At 38.7% G+C, this 18,125-nt stretch overlaps 1 protein-coding gene across 5 annotated transcripts in view; it reads left to right on the top strand.

The window, feature by feature from the left end:
* N4BP2 (NEDD4 binding protein 2) overlaps positions 1–18,125 on the top strand; it is a 96,237-nt gene that overhangs the window by 36,305 nt on the left and 41,807 nt on the right. The window contains exons 3-7 of one of the 5 annotated variants that reach the window (XM_058430161.1): positions 680–759; positions 2,379–2,721; positions 7,245–8,388; positions 11,778–11,902; positions 16,956–17,044. In XM_058430161.1, the coding sequence (XP_058286144.1) occupies positions 2,493–2,721; positions 7,245–8,388; positions 11,778–11,902; positions 16,956–17,044 (1,587 nt within the window). In that variant the 5' untranslated portion in view covers positions 680–759; positions 2,379–2,492. Of the gene's footprint in view, positions 1–679; positions 760–2,378; positions 2,722–5,210; positions 5,303–7,244; positions 8,389–11,777; positions 11,903–16,955; positions 17,045–18,125 lie in introns of those variants that run through there. The other 4 variants (XM_058430163.1, XM_032135406.2, XM_058430162.1 and 1 more) reach the window with 4 other exon arrangements.

Raw genomic sequence — 18,125 nt, 5'->3', positions numbered from 1 at the left:
CAGTGACGTGATCTTGGCTCACTGCATCCTCTGTCTCCTGGGTTCAAGCGATTCTCCTGCCTTAGCCTCTCGAGTAGCTGGGACTACAGGTTAGTTCTTTTTGTATTTTTAGTAGAGACAGAGTTTTGCCATTTGGGCCAGGTTGGTCTCAAACTCCTCACCTCAAGTCGTCCAACGTGCTAGGATTACAGGCACAAGCCCCTGAGTCTGGCCAGGGTTACTATATCTTTTTTTTTTTTTTTTTTTTGAGATAGAGTTTTGCTCTTGTTGCCCAGGCTGGAATGTAATGGCGTCATATTGGCTCACTGCAACCTCTGCCTCCCGGGTTCAAGCGATTCTCCTGCTTCAGCCTCCTGAGTCGCTGGGATTACAGGCACATGCCACCACGCCTGGCTAATTTTTGTATTTTAGTAGAGACAGGGTTTCACCATGTTGGCCAGGCTGGTCTCAAACTCCTGACCTCAGGTGATCCACCCAGCTTGGCCTCCCAAAGTACTGGGATTACAGGCGTGAGCCACGGCGCCCAGCCTGCTATATCTTTTTGATGGCCTGATCCTTTATCATTACACAGTGCCCTTCTTTGTCTGTGATTATTTTCTTTGCTCTGAATTCTACTTATATCTGATATTAATATATAAATGTACTTTTATTTAATTGTAATTAATTTAAATTTAAATAGGAACATGTGGCTGGTGGCTGCCATATTGACAGTGCAGTTCTGGAAGGTGGAGAGAGCTATGATACAAATTTAATTAAAAGGTAAATTTTATAATATAATAGAAGATGATAAGGGCAATGGATAGTTAGCAGGAAAGGGGAGATTGGGGCAGAGGGAGCAGGGTATATGATTTTCCGTTGGATAATCAAGAGAGAAATCATTGAATATGACACTTGAACAAAAATTTGAAGGAGTACAGGAGTTAGCTGTGCAGATATCTTGAGGAAGAGTATATCAAGGGCTAGCAGAGAGACAGGCCATTGTAAGAACTTTAGTTTTTTCTTTGAGTGATGTGGAGAACATAATAGGGGTTAGATTAGACCCTTTTTACATTGTATAAAGCTCAGTCTGGCTGGTATATTGAAAATAGACTATAGGGGGACAAGGTGCAAACAGGGAGAACAGGTAGGAGGTTGGAATATGGGTGAAAGATGAAAGAAAGGTGTCAGACCCGATGATTAGAGCAGATTTTGGGAAATATATTAGACATTTAGTTTTGGATATGTTAAGTTTGAAATGTTTATTAGATATATTCAAGCAGAGAAAACAAGTAGACTGCTTGTAGTTCTATTCCAGATATGAATCCTTGCCCTTGTGGAGCTTACACTTTATTGGAATATGGGTGGTAAATACAATGTGTATATAAAACATATGCTATGTAAGAAAACAATAAGTCCTATGGAGAAAATTCAAGTAGGAAAGTGGGATAAATGGTGTTGGGGCTCTGAGGTCCTGAAAAGGTAATATTTGAATAATGATAAGAAGGTGATAAGGAGATACTTGGAGAAAAGTGATTCAGCAGAGGGAACCAAGGTGTAAAGGTTCCCAGGGGAGAACATTGCTGGTGTGTTTGAAGAAGAGCAAGGAGACTTAAGTGTGGCTAAGGGAAAGGACAGTACAGAGGTAACCAGTGTCCAGGTTATGGGCCATTTTAAGGGCTCTGGCTTTTATCCTGAGTTAAGGAGCTAGTGGATAGTTTCATAGAAGAAAGGCATGATCCAACATGTGGTTCAATTGAGTCACGCTGGCTTTGGTGCTAAATAGACTGAAGGGGCAAGGGTGGAAACCAAGAGTTAGGAGACTTACAGTAATTCAGGCAAGAGGCTGTGGTAGCTAAGTCTAGGGTGGTGGCAGTGAGGAATGATAGTATTCTGGATACGTTTGGGGAGTCGCACTGACAAAATTGGCTTACCAGTTGGATGTGGGATGAGAGGAGTCAAGGATTATTCCAAGATTTTGGCCTGAGTCATTGGAAGGATATAGTTGTGCTGAGATGGGAAAGACTGGGAAAAGCAGGTTTGAAGGGGGTGATGAGGAGCTGTTTTGGACATGTTAAATTTATAATGCCTATTGGACATCTGAGTATGGGTGTTCAGTACGCATTCTAATTATATTTATGAAGACTTTCATGTTTTTAAAAATGAAAAAATGTATTGAAGCAGTGTATTCATTGTTCTGAAATATGTATGTTTAGCATCTTAATTTTTAACATGTTCAATCCTGGCAAAACCTGCATATTTTGAAGAGAGAGAAATTGACTACTTTTTAGCTCTGCTGTTAGAGTTGGTGGTACTTTCTTAGAGCTAAATAAAGATGTCATTCCGATTTTAGAAATGGAAATATACATAGTCTGAGTGTTTTTAATTGCTTTCTATTTTAGGTCTTTTTACTGCTGGATTGTGCAAGATATTTAACCCTATTTTGTTTGAATTATGACTTAAATATCAAACATCTTAACTAAGAAAAGGGAAACATTTTAGTTTTGGAAGTCAGAATGCCAAGGAGAAGGAAAAATCTTGGGGGAAATCCTTTTCGGAAGACTGCAAACCCTAAGGAAGTTGTCGTATCCAGTGTTGCTAGTCGTGAGGAGCCAACCACTACTCTACCTTCCATGGGTGAGACAAAAGTTGATCAGGAAGAACTCTTCACCAGTATCTCAGAGATATTTTCTGATCTGGATCCTGATGTAGTGTATTTGATGCTTTCTGAATGTGATTTCAAAGGTGAGAAAAAGTTTAGTTTGAACCCTGTCCGTCTTATAAGAAGACTATGTACTATGCCATGATTAATAGTAATATAGAAAAATGTCTTATTTCTATTTTATTCATCATTTATTAATCATCTGCTATTGGCAAGTTACTAAGGTTGGTATTTGAGTTGGTATTTGGGATATGAAGAATAAAACATATTTTCTGCTCTTAAGAAATGTGCAGTTCTAGGTGTAAGGTTGTATAGATAGCATATTCTATCTCTTTCATCTTCACTCTAGAACAGACTGGCACTACTGACATTTTAGGCTACATAATCCTTTATTTTGAGTGGCTCTCCTATGCGTTGTAGGTTTAGCAGCATCCCTGGCCTGTACACACTAGATGCAATAGCTCCTTACCACCCAGTTGTGACAATAAAAAATGTCTCCATGTATTGTCATTTGTTCCCTGGGAGGCAAAATTGTACTTGATTGAGAACCACTCTCCTAGAATGTAAGCTCCATAAAGACAGAGTTTTTAAAAACTTTGTTTTACTCCCGTATCTTCAGCCCATAACATAGCAACTGACTCATAATAGGAGCTGAGTAAATATCTATTAAGCGACTAGGTAATTATAATTATGGAAATAAGAGCTGATTAAGAGTTGAGGCTAGCAGAATAGTATAATTTCAAAACATTGACTTTGGAGTCAAGAAACCTGGGTTGGATTTCCAGCTCTGCCCCTTAATCTCTCTGAGTCTCAGTTTTCTAATCTGTTAGGGAGAAAAATAACAGTAAGCACCTCATAGGACTTTTTTTTTTGGTGAGGATTGAGTTTTAGTTTTTTGTTTTTGGTAAAGTCTTCAGTATGGTAGGTTATTAATAACTTGTCATACATTGTTTAGAAGTATGTAGACAGAAGGGAGTTTATATTGGCTAGATGAGTAAATTAAATGTTGATGCTTAGTATTGTTACTAGCCTTGATTAGTATAAGATAATATTATTCTGGATTTGGGAAATTTTGGTAATGTGTTATAAACTTCCAGTTTCAGTCATTGTGTGGTCTGTGATGTGAGCATATCTTGTCCAGTTATGCATGCAGAAAACCAGTTGTCAGCAGTGCATGATGCTCAGAAATGATAGTATATTGAGTTTTGTAAGTTACTTCGACATTTCCTAATTTTGGTGTGTTTAAAATTTAATTGTTGCATATAAACTAATACAGCAATGAGGAATTACAGGAAATCCACATCATCCTATACCATAACAAAAAAACTTATTTTTGTTTTCCAGAATCTTATATAGACCTTGTTCATAAGCATTTGAGATTTGAGTGGTGGAATTTTGTTATTATGTGTTTTTAACTTAACATAAGCATTTGTCTTTGTTGCTGTAATTTGTATTTTGAATGGGTTTCTAATATTCTACTGAGTTGTGCTATAGTTTAATTATATCTGTGTTTTTCGTGAATAATTAATATTGCAGAGAATATCTTGGTAAAAATATATTTTTCTTTCTTTTGGCTTTTTTTTCTTAGTTCCAACATTTTATTTTCTTGCGTCACAGGGTAAGAACTGCTTTGGCTCTTGGAAGCATACTGCTGAATTGCCTACCAATGAGGTGTGCTGACTTGTAATTCCACCAGGCTTGCATAAGTGTAGTGGTTTCACTTAAGCCTTTTCAACATTGTGTAGTAGTGTTTTAAGATTTTTTTTTTTTTTTTTTTTTGAGACAGAGTTTCACTCTTGCTGCTCAGACTGGAGTGCAGTGGCACCATCTCAGCTCACTGCAACCTCGGCCTCCCGAGTTCAAGTGATTCTCCTGCCTCAGGCTCTGAAGTAGCTGGGATTACAGGCGTCTGCCACCATGCCCGGATAATTTTTTTTTGTATTTTTAGTAGAGAATGGGGTTTCATCATGTTGGCCAGGCTGGTCTCGAACTCCTGACCTCAGGTGATCCATGCATCTCAGCCTCCCAAAATGTTAGGATTACAGGCACGAGCTACCGCACCTGGCCTGTGTTTTAAGATTTTAATAGGAATAAAATTGCATTTTTCTTAATTTGTGTTTTTTTAATAAAGAGGAATGTTGAACATTTTTGTACATGGTTGCTTATTCTTATATTCTTGTGTAAATTGTTCATTCACTAAAAAAAATTTTTTTTATACATGGTTTTAATTTTTCTCAGCAATCTGTATTAGGACTTTTTTTAATGTGATAAATACCTATCCATCTTGATCTTTAATTTACTTTTACTTAGTGTAATTTTTCATTGTATACACATTAAGTTTTTAGTTGATCTTTTCTGGTTTTACTGTCACTTTACTGTCATGTAGATTTTTTTCATAGAAATACTCCTTATGTTTGCTTTCTTTTTTTTTCCCCCGTCCCTGCCCCCCCCCCCCCCACCTTTTTTTTTCTTCCATTTTTAGGTTTTCTGTCCTTTGTAGTATTGCTATGATCTCCTAATTGGTCTCTGCCAGGCTTGCCCCCTCCAATCCCTCTTTGTTTTTCTTCTTAAGGGAACATTAATTGGGTGCTTACTAGGTGCCAGTTCTTGTGCACAGCACTTTTTCATGGATTATCTCATTTAATCCTCACAACAACCTATGAGGTAGGTGCTTTTATTATCCCCATATTACAAATGAGAAAGTCGAGGTTTAGGAAAGTTAACTTGTTGAAAGTGTCATAGCCAGCAGTAGAGCTTTAAATGTTGGTGTTCTGACTCCAGACCAGAGCTGTTACTTACTCTGCTGTGCTGTTTCCATACTTATCTTTCTTAAAACGGCAAGACAAAACAAAATAAACAACCCCTTCCTCCAAACTCCAGATGCTTAAAAATTCTTATTTTGTTATTTTTTTGGTTTCCTTTTTTTTTGAGTTAGGGCCTCACTCAGTCACCCAGGCTGGAGCGCAGTAATCACTTTCACTAGAGGCTCACTGTAGCCTCGACCTCATGGGCTGAAGTGATTCTCCTACTTCAGCCTCCTGTGTGGCTGGTACTATATGCACATGCTAACACACTGGCTAATTTTTGTGGAGACAAGAGTTTTTCCATGTTGCCCAGGCTGGTCTCGAACTCCTGGGCTCAAGTGATCTACCTGCCTCAGCCTCCCAAAATGTTAGGATTATAGGCATTAGCTACCACACCCGGCCTTAAAATTTCTAATGGCTCCCTATTTGTGTTATAACAGAAAGAGCTCAGCATTGGAGTCAGATACACCAGTCTTGGCTCTGTCACTGACTATCTGTGTGACTTGGGTCAAGTTAATGTACTTTTTAACTTCATTTCTTCATCTGTTTGCTAGGAATAATATACCTCATGGTAGTATTTGAGGATTCAGTGAGGCGATGTGTATAAAACTTCTAGCTCAAATGCTATGTGGTAGTTTCCTTCAAGTTCCCTTCGAAAATAAAATTAATATTTCTTAACATGACATACAGGACTCCTCCCAATTTCACCCAATCAACCTCCCTCTAGGGAGACCCAAGCTTGGGTTTACACTTTTTTCTCTTGTGCCTGGCAAGTTACTTTTTAAGCTTCAAATCTCAGTTCACATATCACCTTATGTGAAATCTTTTCTTATTCTCCTTTGTGCTTCTATGGCATTTGTACATTATCAAAAGTGTGCATTATTTATTTATTTATTTATTTTTGAGAGGGAGTCTCGCTCTGTCACCAAGACTGGAGTGCAGTGGAGTGATCTCTGCTCACTACCACCTCTGCCTCCTAGGTTCAAGAGATTCTCCCACCTCAGGCTCCTGAGCAGCCAGGATTACAGGTGTGCGCCGCCGTTACGCCTGGCTAATTTTTATATTTTTAGTAGAGATGGGGTTTCGCCATGTTGGCTAGGTTGGTCTCTAACTCCTGACCTCAGGTGATCCACCTGCCTCAGCCTCCCAAAGTTCTGGGATTACAGGCATGAGCCACCGCGCCAAAAAGTGTGCATTATTTAATCTGTATTATATTACAATGTAATTGTCTCTAATATAATTGTTTTTAGTCTCTATTGGATTGCAAAGTTCTTTGAGCATATTAAAGTTTTTTTTTTACAAAATATTTCTGATATGCAGTACATGCTCAAATATTCTTTGTATTAAGTGAAATTCATAGCGTGGATCATGTAAATAAGTTAGATTTACTAAGAGAATACATAAAATACTTTAAAAGTGTGCATGCAATAGGTAAGTATTTTTAAAATTAATCAACAGGCTTTAGGACTTTCATAAATAAGCCTAATATGTCCAATTACAGATATTTATGTATTTACTCATTTCAGCAAATAATATTTATTTGATGATAGTTTATTAGCTTGGTTTATTAGTGTTTTCCTGAAAGAATAGAATTGCATGTCTCCATCATTCAGACTTTTTGCTACTACAGACTTTGGTATGTTAGTAAAACATTAATTTTTAAAAAGTAACATGAATATTGTACATTTATATTCTGTTCAATGCAAAATCCAATATAATTTTAGCTGGATTTTAATAAAATTATTAAATCTGTTTTCTCTGTCTATATTTTTGTTGTTGTTGTTATTCTTGTTGTTGTACAGTTGAAAATGCTATGGATTGTCTATTAGAATTATCTGCCACTGATACCAAGATAGAAGAATCATCTTCACAAAGTTTCGTTGCTTCTGAGAACCAAGTAGGTGCAGCAGAAAGTGAAATAATGGAAAAACGTCCTGAAGAAGAGAGTGAAGATTCAAAAATGGATTCATTTTTGGACATGCAGCTAACTGAAGACCTGGATTCCTTAATACAGAATGCTTTTGAGAAATTGAACTCTTCTCCCGATGACCAAGTATACTCATTTTTGCCTTCACAAGATGTTAATAGTTTTAATGACGCGAGTGAGTTTATAAATCCTGATTCAAGTAATATGACTCCCATTTTTTCTACACAAAATATGAATTTGAACAGTGAAAATTTAGAGAATTCTGGTTCTACTTTAAGTTTAAACCCATTACCTTCACATTCAGTTTTGAATGAGTCCAAGTGTTTTATAAAGGATAACACATTGGCTTTGGAAAGTAACTACCCAGAAGATTCTCTTCTCGGTAGTTCTTTAAATGTAGCAAGTGACTCCATCGTGGGTTGTAGCAGTCTCAATCAAAAACAGAAAGAACTTTTAGAATCTGAGTGCGTTGAGGCTCAATTCTCCGAAGCTCCTGTAGATTTGGATGCCAGTGAACCTCAGGCTTGTTTAAACCTTCCAGGGCTTGATTTACCAGGTACGGGTGGGGATCAGAAATCTACTCGGGTCTCTGATGTGTTTCTGCCTTCCGAAGGGTTCAACTTCAAGCCACACAAACATCCTGAACTGCCAACTAAGGGGAAGGATGTGAGTTACTGCCCAGTACTTGCTCCTCTCCCCTTACTGTTGCCTCCTCCGCCACCTCCACCAATGTGGAATCCAATGATTCCTGCTTTTGACCTCTTCCAAGGAAACCATGGCTTTGTAGCTCCTGTTGTAACCACAGCTGCACACTGGAGATCTGTCAACTACACATTTCCACCCTCAGTTATTTCTCACACTTCCCCAACAAAAGTATGGAGAAATAAAGATGGAACAAGTGCTTATCAAGTACAAGAAACTCCAGTTTCTCAGGCTGTAAGAAAGAAGACATCTTACATTGGACTAGTTCTTGTTCTTCTCAGAGGTCTTCCAGGATCTGGAAAATCTCTTTTGGCAAGGTATGAGGTTTAATTGGGTTTTTAAAAAATAGTATAATGTCTGAATTTGAACACAAGTGTGAATAAATAGGCAAAATGCTTTGCTTAGGAGAGATCTTTAGTAACTCCTAAAATGTTTTCTTTTTACTAAGTTTTCCTAACTTTGTGTAGCTAATAACACTGTTTTCTCTGGAAGTTTTCTTTATTGAATCCCTTCATCTTGGAATATCTCTTTGAAAGACAGAAGAAAAAATTAAAGACAATTCCAAAATTGTGAGCTATTGATGTAGTAGAAGAGAGCTAATTTGAGGGGGAGAAAGATGAGTTCAGCTTTGATCACAGAGTTGAAGAGATATAATTGATCTTGATTTCATGGAATAGAAGCCTTAAATACATTAATTTTACTGGTAGTTGGAAATTCAGGATTATAGAATGTTGTTAAATAATGCTTTTAGAAATGTGTGATTTGAAGGAAGAGAGTATAGGATGACAACTGGTAGTCAGAGAACTTCAATTTTTCGGGGACTTTTCTGTTCCAAAATAGAGTACCATCAGTTATTTGATCTCATATATACACCTTTATCTCTTCTGTAGTTAAGGTAGGCTGTGAGTGCCTTAATCTGGGAGACAGGAGTCAGTGTTAGAGGCAGCTTTGTAATGGTTTCAGTGGGACTCCTTGAAGAGTATTGTTTTCATAGTCCGTCTCTATCCCTGCTTAACCTTTAAATTCCAGAAGATTTCACCTCATCTATTTTATATGCTAGTTCTTTTTTTTTTTTTTCTTCCAAATTTTAACCATTAGCCTTCTAATATTATCAGTTGGGTCTCTATTTGATCCTGGGTGTATCTAGTCTAGTCCTAATGAATATGCATAGATAACTGGAGAATGTCCTTCATAAACTTATTTTTAGTTTTTTTTTTTTATATCTTTTCTGTGTCTGGGCTTCTCTGCCAGTAAATTTCCACATATTCTGCTGATACACTTATAGGCATATTTTTCAGTAGACATGTAGGCTTTTCTGACTTAATAGCAACAACAACAAAAAAACAATTTAATATTATAGATGTTACTGTCAGTCATGGCAGTGTGTTTCATGAAAGAGATTGAACTGGAAGGTGGTACCTTAGAAGGCAGTTGAGCTATGAGACAAGTTTGAAGAACTAGGTTTCAGGGGCATTTAGAATCAGAAGCAGCTACAGTGTGGGTAAAGAAAAATTTGCTTTTCACGAGGTAGAAACTTAATATTTTTTGAATGAAGAGAGGGAAATAACAGGGAGAGTGTTGAGACATAGAACCTGCATTGTCTTGAAGAGAATGGTCCAGTATTCAAACCAAAGGAAAACGATGGATGCAAAAAGCCTTTTGAATTTATTGAAAAGAAGGTCGTGAATGGATATCTGAGAAACAATTTTGTTGTCCTGTGAAGAAAAAAGGGTTTAACAAGCTCTGATGATGGAGTTAAGGGAAGGAGAGAAGTTGGGTAGTAGTTGAAAGGGGTCTCAAAGTGTAGTTACAATTTTTTTTTTTTTTTTTTTTGACAGAGTCTGACTCTGTCGCCCAGGCTGTTGTGCAGTGGTGTGATCTCAGTTTAATGCAACCTCCACCTCCCCAGGTTTATGAGATTCTCCAGCCTCAGTCTCCTGAGTAGCTGGGATTACAGGTACCTGCTGCCACCCCCAACTAATTTTTATATTTTTAGTAGAGACAGGGTTTCACCATGTTGGCCAGGCTGGTCTCAAACTTTTTTTTTTTTTTTTAAGAGACAGGGTCTTGCTTTGTCAACCAGGCTGGAGTGCAGTGGCATGATGATAGCTCATTGTTGCCTTGAATTCCTGGGTTCAAGCAATCCTCCTGCCTTGGCCTCCCGAGTAGCTAGGACTACAGGCATGGGCCACCACACTCGACTCATTTTTAAATTTTTTGTAGAGATAGAGTCTTGCCATCTTGCCCAGGCTCATCTCAAACTCCTGGGCTCAAGCAGTCCTCCCACCTCAGCCTCCCAAAGTGCTGGGACTATAGGCATGAGCTATCATACCCAGCCTGGTTAGAATTCTTAAAGATAGCTGAGATATATACATGTTTAACAGTAAAAAACGAAGTGTCAGAGAAGGGAAAGCTACAAAGAGAAGAGGATAAACATAGGAATTGGGATCAAATGAGCATTCACTAGAATGTAAGCTCCGTGAGTGCAAGCATTTTTGTCTTTTTTTGTTCATGATATATGCTCAGTGCTTAAAACAGTGCCTGGCGCTTAATAGATGCTACAGAAAGGGACATATATTTTCAGAAAAGGATAATTAAAAATTTGTTAATCTTCTAACCATTATAAATATTTTATAGTTAAGGATAAAAGGTCTTCATAACATTAAAAACAAGTTTCTGAATAATAATTTACGTACAGCAAAATAGACCTGCCTTAGGTCAGATTTTTTTGGAATTAAACTTCTGCTTAGAGTATTTTCAGTATGATTTGTTTGAATATTATAATATGTTTATTCTTTTTTTTTTTGACGGAGTCTTGCTCTGTCACCCAGGATGGAGTGCAGTGGCGTGATCTAGGCTCACTGCAAGCTCTGCCTCCCGGGTTCACGCCATTCTCCTACCTCAGCTTCCCGAGTAGCTGGGACTATGGGACTACAGGCGCCCGCCACCACACCTGGCTAATTTTTTGTATTTTTAGTAGAGACAGGGTTTTACTGTGTTAGCCAGGATGGTCTCGATCTTCTGACCTCGTGATCCGCCTGCCTTGGCCTCCCAAAGTGCTGGGATTACAGGCGTGAGCCACCGCACCCGGCCTTATTCTTTTATTTATCTATTTGTGTTTAATTTTTTTTTTTCTTTTTTTTTGAGAGAGGGTCTTATTCTGTCACCCAGGCTGGAGTGCAGTGGTGCAACCTTGGCTCACTGTAACCTAAACCTCCTGGGTTCAAGTGATCCTCCCAACTTAGCTTCCCAAGCAGCTGGGACTATAGGTGCACACTACCACACCTGCCTAATTTTTGTCTTTTTTGTATAGTTAGGTTCTTGCTATGTTGCCCAGGCTGATTTTTACTCTTTTATTTTATTTATTTATTTTTTTGAGACACAGTCTTGCTCTGTCGCCCAGACTGGAGTACAGTGGTGCAATCTCAGCTCACTGCAACCTCTGCCTCCTGGGTTCTAGCAATTCTCATGCCTCAGCCTCCCTAGTAGCTGGGACTATAGGTGCATGCCACCATACCTGGCTAATTTTTGTATGTTTAGTAGAGATGAGGTTTCACCATGTTGGCCAGGCTGGCCTTGAACTGGCCTCATGTGATCTGCAAAATGATAGTACTTGAATCATTTATTTGGTTTATGACTTTGGAAAAATTAGGAGAGAAAATTTAGAAGAAAAGGTAATGAAAATTATTTCATTTATCTTTCACAGGACTTTGCAAGAGGATAATCCAAGTGGAGTCATTCTTAGTACTGATGATTATTTTTATATAAATGGACAATACCAGTTTGATGTAAAGTACTTAGGAGAAGCACATGAATGGAACCAGAATCGTGGTAAGAACAGATAATCAGATTCTGGGTAATGTTATGAGTAATATAGAGAAAAAATTCACTTAGTATTTGTTTGTGTGTTTCTTTTTGTTTTTTGAGACAGGGTCTCGCTATGTTGCACAGGCTAGAGTGCAGTGGCATGATCTTGGCTCACTGCAGCCTTGACTTCTTGGTTCAGGTGATCCTCGCACCTTAGCCTCCCAAGTAGCTGGGACCACAGATGTGCCACCATGCCTGGCTAATTTTTGTATTTTTTGTAGAGACAGGATCTCACTTTGTTGTCCAGGCTGGTCTTGAATTCCTGGGCTCGAGCAATCTGCCTCTCTCCACCTCCCAAAGTGCCAAGTTTGCAGAAGTGAGCCACTGCGCCCAGTTAAATTGGCTTGGAATTTTTTTTTTTTTTCGAGATGGAGTCTCACTTTGCGCCCAGGCTGTAGTGCAGTGGTGCAGTCTGGGTTCAAGTGATTCTCCTTCCTCAGCTTCCTGAGTAGCTGGGATTACAGGTGCATGCCATCACACCTGGCTAATTTAGATATTTTTTGTAGAGACGGAGTTTCCCCTTGTTGGCCAGGCTGGTCTCGAACTCCTGACCTTAATTGATCCGCCTGCCTTGGCCTCCCAAAGTGCTGAGATTACAGGTGTGAGCCACCGTGCGTGGCCTATAACTGTATAGTATATATAAAATTTTAACTATCGTTAACATTAATTCTTATGTTACATAGTGAGAGGTGAGTTTGTCTTATAGGGTTGTTATAAGGATTCAAAGAGTTAATTTTTGTCAGGTACTTAGAATATTGTGTGGCATATTTAAGTTATCAGTAGGGATCTTTTGAGAAGTAAATCTAATTTTCTACTTGGGTCTCAGAATAGCTGTAAGGAAATTGCAGTTGTTTCCTATGTGTCTTTTTTTTTTTTTTTTTTTGACACAGTATCTTGCTCTGTTGCCCTGGCTGCAGTGCAATGGTGTGATCTCAGCTCACTGCAACCTTCACCTCCCATGTTCAAGTGATTCTCATGCCTCAGCCTCCCAGCCTGAGTAGTTGGGACTATAGGCGTGTGCCACCATACCTGGCTAATTTTTGTATTTTTAGTAGAGATGGGGTTTTGCCACATTGGCCAGGGCCAGGCTTGTCTCAAACTCCTGGCCTGAAGTGGCCTGCCTACCTCGGCCTCTGAAAGTGCTGGGATTGCAGGTTTGAGCCACCATGCCCAGCCTGGTTACTACTTTCTAAAATGGAATTTGAACCACTAGAAATGGAATTTGACCAGTTAACCACTGGTTTTCCTTAGATTGGTTTACTCTTTTTTTTTTTGAGATGAAGTCTTGCTGTGTCGCCCAGGCTGGAGTGCAGTGGCGTGATCTTGGCTCAGTGCAACCTCTGCCTCCCGGGTTCAAGTGATTCTCCTGCCTCAGCCTCCTCCCGAGTAGCTGGGATTACAGGCGCGTGCCACCATGCCTGGCTAATTTTTGTATTTTTAGTAGAGACAGGATTTCACCATGTTGGCCAGGCTGGTCTTGAACGCCTGACCTTGTGATTCACCTGCCTCGGCCTCCCAAAGTGCTGGCATTACAGGCATGAGCCACTACGCCTGGCGATTGGTTTACTTTTTATGGAAGATAGTGTGAGAATAAAAATGACTCTCTAAACTGAATCTGTAGGGACATCATAGGTAAAAATTTAGTTTCCTTGCTAGCATAACTGTCTATTCAGTGAAGATGGTTTTATCATTAAATGTTTATTTGCATAGTTTGAATTTTCTGTGGAGAATCTTATTAAGATATAGGGACTATATTTTCCTCAGGTTTTTTTTTTTTTTTTTTTTGAGACAAAGTCCTGCTCTGTTGCCAGGCTGGAGTGCAGTGGCACGATCTCGGCTCACTGCAATGTCTGCCTCCTGAGTTTAAGCGATTCTCCTGCCTCAGCTCCTGAGTAGCTGGGACTACAGGCATATGCCACCACGCCCAGCTAATTTTTGTATTTTTAGTAGAGACAGGGTTTCACCATGTTGGGCAGGATGGTCTCGATCTCTTGACTTCATGATCCGCCTATCTTGGCCTCCCAAAGTGCTGGGATTACAGACATGAGCCACCGCACCTGGCCCTCAGTCTTTTATGATAAGTGTACTGTAAAGGTGATTCTTGAGTTTGCCATCTTTAGACATTGTTAAATTTTTATATATTCTTTTTTGAATTAAAGATTAAGAATTCAGGAATCTGAAAATGCCAACATAACTAAAACCAAAGGAGGCGGTATGATTTGGTGATGAAGATCACCCTTGGATTCACCAGTTACTAGCTATATGATCTTGTGCAAGTTACTTATACTTTCCAAGGCCCAGTGTCCCTTTTGTAAAAGGGAATAATAATACTTAACTCCCAGAATTGTTGTGAAAGTTAAATGAAGGTAAAAAGTGTTAACATTGGCTGGGCGCGGTGGCTCACGCCTGTAATTCCAGCACTTTGGGAGGCTTAGGCAGATGGATCACCTGAGGTCAGGAGTTTGAGACCAGCCTGGCTAACATGGCGTTACCCCATCTCTACTAAAAACACAAAAGTTAACTGGGCATGGTGGTGCACACCTGTAGTCCCAGCTACTTGGGAGGCTGAGGCAGGAGAATTGCTTGAACCTGGGAGGCGGAGGTTTCACTGAGCCAAGATCCCACCACTGCACTCCAGCCTGTGTGACAGGGCGAGACTGACTCAAAAAAAAAAAAAAAAAAAAGTGTTATCATGGTTCAGCATGCCCTTATAACAGCAACAATAATACATGTTAATAGGTGGAATTCATTTTAAAACTGCTTTGTTAAGACAAAATTCATGTGCCATACAAATCATCCATTTAAATTGTACAATTCGATGGTTTTTAGAACTTAATATTCAGGGCTGTACATTCATCCCTACACTCTATTTAATTGGGTTTTGCTGCAACTTTTAGAACACGCTAAATGTTAGAACATTTTTGTCATCTCAGAAAGATTCTGTACCTATTAGCAGTCACTCTTCATTTCTTTCCAGTCTGTGTTTTGTCGCTATAGATAATTTGCCTATCAAATTCACCTACAACATGTGGACTTTTGTGACTGGCTTCTTTCACTTAGTATAATGTTTTCAAGCTTCATCCATGTTGTAGCATGTGTTTCATTCCTTTTTATGGATGAGTAAGATTCCATTGGGTGGATATATCACATTTTATTAATCTGTTCATCAGTTAATAGACATTTGAGTTGTTTTCACTTTTTGGCTATTAAGAACAGTGCTGCTATAAACAAACACACATGTCTATGTCTAGCCTTTTTAGGAACTGCCATGCTGTTTTCCAAAGCAATCACACCTTCTTATGTTTCCTCTAATAATTTATGAGGGTTTCAACTTTTCCACATCCTCACCAACACTTGTTATTGTCTGTTTTTTTGATTATTCCTATTCTGGTAGGTGTGAAGTGGTATCTCATTGTGGTTTCAATTTGCTTTTCTCTGATGGCTAATGATGTGGAACATCTTTTTGTGTGTTTATTGGCCATTTGTATATCTTCTCTGGAGAAATATCTATTCATATTTGCTCTGTCACTTAGACTGAAGTGCACTGGCACGATCTTGGCTCATAGCAACCTCCGCCTCCTGGGCTCAAGTGATTCTCATGCCTCAGCCTCCCTAGTAGCTGGGATTACAGGTGCATGCCACCATGCCCGGCTAATTTTTGTATTTTTAATAGAGACGGAGTTTCACTATGTTGGCCAGGATGGTCTCGAACTCCTAACCTCAGGTGATCCGTCCACCTCAGTATCCCAAAGTGCTGATATCATAGGTGGTGTGAGGTACCGTGCCCAGCCTCCTTTGCCCATTTTTAAGTTGGTTCTTTGTTTCTTCATTAGTGAGTTGTTAGAGACTGGGCAGAACTTTGAAAACTTCCAAATAAATTACTTGTAAGACTTACTTGTTGTGGTACATCATTAATTTCCTGTATGGTCTAATTCCTTTGGAAGAAAGGTAAGAAAATCCCTTGTGCAATGGTGTATTATAATGTTTTCTTTATTTCAGATCATTACATTGTGTGTGTGTGTATATTTGTCCATTTGTGTTTGTTGTTTTTAAACTTTATTTTTGAATAATTTTAGATTTGTGGAAAAGTTGCAGAGATACTGTGGAAAGCTTCTGTATACCCTTCACTCATTTATCCTTCATGTTAACATCTAATATAACTAGGATGCATTTGTCAAAACTAAAATTGGTTTATTATTATTAACTAAACTCAAGACTATAGTTTGATTTTAATTTTTCTACTCAAGGTCTTTATCTCTTGCTTGACAGTCTTAATATGTGGGGTTTTTTTTGAGACGGAGTCTTACTCTGTCACCCAGGCTGGAGTACAATGATGTGGTCTCAGCTCACTGCAACCTCTGCATACCGGGTTCAAGTGATTCTCCTGCCTCAGCCTCCCAAGTAATTGGGACTACGGGCTCGTGCCACCACACCTGGCTAATTTTTGTATTTTTAGTAGAGACGGGGTTTCAATATGTTGGCCAGGTTGGTCTCGAACTCCTGACCTCATGATCCGCCTGCCTTTGTCTCCCAAAGTGCTAGGATTACAGGCGTGAGCCACCACACCCGGCCTTGTTTTGTATTTTTTAGGCAGAGTCTCACTCTGTTGCCCAGGCTGGAGTGCAGTGGCCCGATCTTGGCTCACTGCAACATCTGCCTCCTGGTTTCAAGTGATTCTCTTATCTCAGCCTCCTGAGTAGCTGGGACTGCAGGTGGGCATCACCACGTCCAAATAACTTTTGTATTTTTAGTAGAGATGGGAGTTCACCATGTTGGCCAGGCTGGTCTCGAACTCCTGGCCTCCCAAAGTGCTGGGATTATGGGCGTGAGCCACCATGCCCAGCCAACCCATACTTACTTAATTTTTATGTCCCCAAAGGGATATTTAGAAGTTGAGCAGTGAGTAAAATTAGCACATTGTGTTTTTCAAATTATGAAAAGATCAGATTTTTTGAAAATCACAATCTTAATATTGTTATTTAAAAAATGATTTTTAATTATCTGTTATGTTTTTCAGCAAAAGAAGCATTTGAGAAGAAGATATCTCCTATAATTATAGATAATACAAACCTACAGGCATGGGAAATGAAACCATATGTTGTTTTGGTTAGTACCATAAGTTGTCATAAGTTTATAACAGTTTGTATGCAATTATTGGGGAACATTAATTATGAAAGTGAATCTGAAGCACTTAAGAATCTCAGAAGCTTGGATAGTCTGTAAATGAGCTTTCCTTGGTCTTCAGCAAAATGAGGAAATTAGGCCATTTAGCTGAGTTTTTCCATAAAGGTAAATTTTTTAATTCTGAAATTCAATTTTTGAACTCTAAGATTGTTTTGTTTTTTGGGGGTCTTTTATGAAAAGGTAGTGGTACTAAATTATAATTTTTTTGTTGTTCGTACGTATGTTATATATATTTATTTCCTTTTCCTCATACTTGGCAGAATCAAAATTTCTTGGTCCTTTGTTTTTCCCCAAATTTCTTTTGAAATTTTGCTGTTCTGAGAAATTCAGCATTCTGTAAACTCAGCTATTTTCTCTGAATTTGCCAGATTTCTTTTAATGTTGAAGCCTTTTCCCTTTACCTGACCTATACCTAATCCTCTTTCCCTTCTTGCTCTTTTTTGCCCACCTTTTTTTTTTTTTTTTTTTTTTTTTTTGCCAGGTGGGTCAGTGTTCTGGTCATGCCCCTGCCTCCTGGTTTTTCTTCAGCCTCCTGAGAAGTGGTTACAGGCCCGCCATATGCCAGTAATTTTTTTTTTTATACAGTTTCATCGAACTCCTGACCTCAGTTAATTCACCCACCTCGGCCTCTCAAAATGTTGGGATTACAGGCATGAGCCACCATGTCTGGCAGAAAATTCTTTATCTTCCTTTCTTAACTTTTTTTTAAAGAACATTCTGTCATTAACACATGTAGAATTTAAAAAATTACTGTGTAGTATTTTCATCTTGTGGTTATACCTTCACTTATTTAGTCAGTTCTGTATTAATAGCCATGTAGTTATTTGTATTCTTTTGCTGTTACAAATACTGGAAAACTGGCTATCCTGGCATATATCTAATATATGTATTATATAAATAAATGCTCTTATATAAGTATCAGCATAAATTTCTTATAGTTAATTGCTGGGTTAAAGTGATTGTATATTTTCCCATTTTAACACACTCATCAAGATTAGATAAT

Source organism: Hylobates moloch, unplaced genomic scaffold (assembly GCF_009828535.3).
Source record: "Hylobates moloch isolate HMO894 unplaced genomic scaffold, HMol_V3 SCAFFOLD_17, whole genome shotgun sequence".
NCBI classification, from domain to species: Eukaryota; Metazoa; Chordata; class Mammalia; order Primates; family Hylobatidae; genus Hylobates; species Hylobates moloch.
Note: the sequence above shows the minus strand (reverse complement) of the source record. Positions and strands in the feature narration are given on the sequence as shown.